This window comes from Myotis brandtii, unplaced genomic scaffold, assembly GCF_000412655.1.
Source record: "Myotis brandtii unplaced genomic scaffold, ASM41265v1 scaffold4, whole genome shotgun sequence".
Taxonomy (NCBI): domain Eukaryota; kingdom Metazoa; phylum Chordata; class Mammalia; order Chiroptera; family Vespertilionidae; genus Myotis; species Myotis brandtii.
This window is the reverse complement of record NW_005365371.1, coordinates 6,142,438-6,146,275: the sequence shown is the minus strand read 5'-3', so window position 1 is coordinate 6,146,275 and position 3,838 is coordinate 6,142,438. Positions and strand designations below refer to the sequence as shown.

The window sequence follows — 3,838 nt, the reverse complement described above, 5'->3', positions numbered from 1 at the left end:
GTCAGGGAATGTCCACACTGTTTTCCCTGCCTCCTGCTCTCCTCACACTGCACTCAGCCAGTGTTTAAAGCGCAGGCAGGAGCATGGACCTCCTCTGCACAGAGTCCTTCAGTAACTTCCCAGCATCCTTAATAAATACACCAACTTCTCACTCGGACCTTGGAGGCCTTGCAGAACCTGGCTCCAGCTGGCTTTCCAGCCGTATCTTCTCCTTTCCTCTCCCACCAATAGCAGCTCCAGACGCCACGGCCCTGACCTCCCCGCTGGCCTGACTCTATTCCTCGGCTCACACTCCTCTTGCACACATCTCTAGTGCCCTCCTTGCACTACTGTTGCCCCTCAAGGCCTGGGATCAAAGGCAGCCTTCCCTAAGGTATGGGCTAGCCCAGGCCTCCACCTCCCTGAACGCCCCAGGGCTTGCCAAGCACTGAACCCTTTATGCTTGTGTTTTTGTCCCATGTGGCCCTGTCCAATATCTCCCACCAGAGCTGGGGCTCCTGGAGGGCCGGCTATACATCTGATTCATTTCTACCTCCCTGACCCCAGCATTCACCCAAGCCAGTCCACACTGCAGGCAGGGAAACCAGGTAGCAGGCTGCAAGATGACTCAGTGCGGGGAGACAGCGCCTCCCCAGGCTGGGAAATGGAAAGGAGAAAGGGAGAAGGGGATACCTGAAGCACTCTTTGATTAGTTGGCCTTGAGGGTTAGTAGGAGGAGAGGATGGAGAACGCTCCCAGCTCCTAGGCTTGGCTATTTGCTGGTGGGCATCAGGAGGAGTAGGGGCAGAGTTTGGCTTAGCTGTGCTTGTGACTGTGGTGACAGGACACGGGGCTGCTGAGCAGGCAGGTAGCTCAGCAGGGGGCCGAAGAGACCCGAGCCTGAGGTGGAGATTGGGGTCGTCAGTGTAGAGCTGGCATCGGACTCCAGGGCATGCATGAGATTGCCCGGGGAGGCCAAGGACAGTGAACCCTGAGGAGGCAAACATGGAAGAGGTGGCTGAGGAAGACTGAAAGAATGGCCGAGCTTGAGTAAGAGCGTGGTGTCCTGAAAACCAGGGAGAAGAATTTCAGTGAATGACTGGCGCAGAGTCAGGTGCTGTGAGAAAACTAAGACTGAAGTGCATCCATCCCAGCCCACTCAACTCACCGTCCTCCCTCCTCTCTCCTCAGCGCTTTCCTTCCTTCCTCCCTTCCTTCTTTCCTTCCTTCCTTCCTTCCTTCCTTCCTATGCATGAGATTGCCCGGGGAGGCCAAGGACAGTGAACCCTGAGGAGGCAAACATGGAAGAGGTGGCTGAGGAAGACTGAAAGAATGGCCGAGCTTGAGTAAGAGCGTGGTGTCCTGAAAACCAGGGAGAAGAATTTCAGTGAATGACTGGTGTAGAGTCAGGTGCTGTGAGAAAACTAAGACTGAAGTGCTTCCATCCCAGCCCACTCAACTCACCATCCTCCCTCCTCTCTCCTCAGCGCTTTCCTTCCTTCCTCCCTTACTTCCTTCCTTCCTTCCTTCCTTCTTTCCTTTCTCCCTTCCTTCTTTCCTCCCTTCCTTTCTTCCTACCTCCTTCCTTTCTTCCTACCTTCCTTCCTTTCTTCCTACCTTCCTTCCTACCCCCCCCTTTTTATTGAACATAATGGGATGACATTGGTTAATAAAATTATATAGGTTTCAGGGGTACAGTTCCATAACATCACCTTTATACTGTACTGTATGTTCATCAACCCAAGTCAAGTCTCCTTTCACTCTTCTACCTCCCCCCCACCCCCTTTCCCTCTGGCAATCACCACACTGTGGTCTGTCTGTGAGGTTTTGGTGTTTTCTCTTAATTATCTTGTCTGCTGAGCAGGCACAGCCCCGCTCCTCCTCTGGGGGTTTCGTGCAGCGAAAGCCAAACAGCTGGTGTTTCCCTTCCCAAGGCACCTTTCACCTGGAAGCAGCCCGCAGGCGGAGGCTCATGCCATGAGTTCCCAACACACCAGAGCCGACCCTTGCCCTTCATCTTTCTGGTCACCTGTGTTTCTATCGCCTCCTTTATCAATTAAAAACAAATGGGGGGGGCGGGGAGATAGAAACAGACATTTGGCTTTTGACCTGGATGTCAAAGAGGGTGGCAGGTACCTAAGGGGTGGAACTCCAGGGTGGGGATGAGAGCGGGGTGGGTATTAAATAATAGACATAATAGAAAAACACCAGGGGAGTGGCCTTATTTTATTCTCCAGGCCATGATGCAGCTTTAATGTCTGCTTTGCAACGCTTAAGGAAGTTCAGGTCTCAGACTCAGAGGGGGAGATGAAGGATGAGGAGGAGGAGACGCTGAGGGTGGGCGTGGCCTCCTCCACCTCGGCCATGGACCTCCCTCCTTGGCATCTGAAAACCCAGCTCCAGCTTTCCCTGTGCCCCCACCTCTTGCTTGGTCAGGCCCCAGAGGCCACGAGGCTCCGGGCTCTGTCTACCCTGCACCTAGGGGTCCCCTGGCCGAGCCTCAATAGACACAGTGACCCTCACAGAGCCGCAGCTCGACTTCAGTTCCCACCCCTGAGCGGCGTTGTGCGTCATTCCCGGGGAGCCTGAGCCCTCCCTGGGCGACAGCTGGACGTTCAGCCAGCGACACTGGGCATCGTCACACGCCAGCACCACGGTGCCTTCGGGGTTGCTGTAGGTGCACCGTTTCCGGGCTGCCCGGTCCTCCGCAACCAGATCCCAGCTGTCCCCGGGCTCCCTGTCCTCCAGCCCCGGGGCCTGGTAGCCCACGCGGTCTCGGGTGACCGGGCACACCAGCTGCTCCTCCTTCAGGGCGGGCACCACCTGGCCCTTCAGGTAGGCGGGGCCCGCGCAGTAGGTCTGGATGTTGAAGAGCCTGTCGCTGTACTGGCGCAGCCAGCTGGAGAGGTAGGCCAGGTGGCAGTCGCACTGCCAGGGGTTGCCGTGCAGGGCCAGGTTGAAGAGGTTGTAGTTGGTGTCGAAGATGCCCGGGGGCAGCGTGGCCAGCAGGTTCCTGGAGAGGCTGAGCAGCTCGAGCTTGGTCAGGTTCTGGAAGAGGTCTGTGTGCAGCGCCGTCAGGTTGTTGCTGCCCAGGTAGAGCTTGACCAGCTCGGTCAGGTCCCTGAAGACGCCGGCCGGGAGGTAGGCGATGGCGTTGTGAGAGAGCGTCAGCGAGCTGAGGTTGGACAGCCCGGCGAAGGCTCCCTCGGGGACGGTCTCCAGCTGGTTGTGGGACAGGGACAGGCCGGCCAGGCCCGGGCTGTGGGCGAAGAGGCCCGCGGGCAGCACCCGCAGCGCGTTCCCCTGCAGGTTCAGGAAGGTCAGGCTGCCCAGCGAGGAGAAGACGGAGGGCGGCAGGTGGCCCAGGGCGTTGCGCTGCAGCCACAGCTTCTCCAGGCGGAAGAGCTGCGAGAACACGGCGGGGGGCAGCTCCGAGATGGAGTTGCCGTCCAGGAAGAGCTCCCGCAGGCTGCCCAGGCCCGCGAACAGGCGCGGGGGCAGGAGGGAGAGTTTTTTTTCAGCTCGTCGGGCAGCTGGGCCAGCAGGTTCTGGGCCAGGTTGAGGGTCTCCAGGCGCGACAGCGGCTGGAAGAGCCTGGTGGGCAGCGTCTGCAGCCGGTTGCCCTGCAGCTGGAGGGACTGCAGGGCGTCCACGTGGCGGAAGAGGTCCCCGGGCAGCGCCTCCAGCCTGTTGAAGTTGAGGGTGAGCTTGCCCAGCGAGGCCAGGTGGGAGAAGATGTCAGCGCTGAGGCTGTGAAAGGCGCTGCCGGTGATCTCCAGGTCCCGGAGCCCGGGCAGCCCCCCGAAGGCATCGGGCTCCAGGCGGGAGAGCTGGGTGTTGAGGAAGACCACCTTGGTGA

General features: G+C 59.0%; 1 protein-coding gene across 1 annotated transcript; it reads right to left on the bottom strand.

Moving 5' to 3' along the window:
* Positions 1 to 2,186: 2,186 nt before the first annotated feature.
* CPN2 (carboxypeptidase N, polypeptide 2) lies at positions 2,187 to 3,836 on the bottom strand (the record flags this gene model as incomplete). Its single annotated transcript, XM_005873230.2, is given in 2 exon segments — positions 2,187 to 3,490; positions 3,493 to 3,836. Coding segments are annotated over 2 exon segments (1,377 nt in total), but the record flags the coding sequence as incomplete, so codon positions are not given.
* Positions 3,837 to 3,838: the final 2 nt, after the last annotated feature.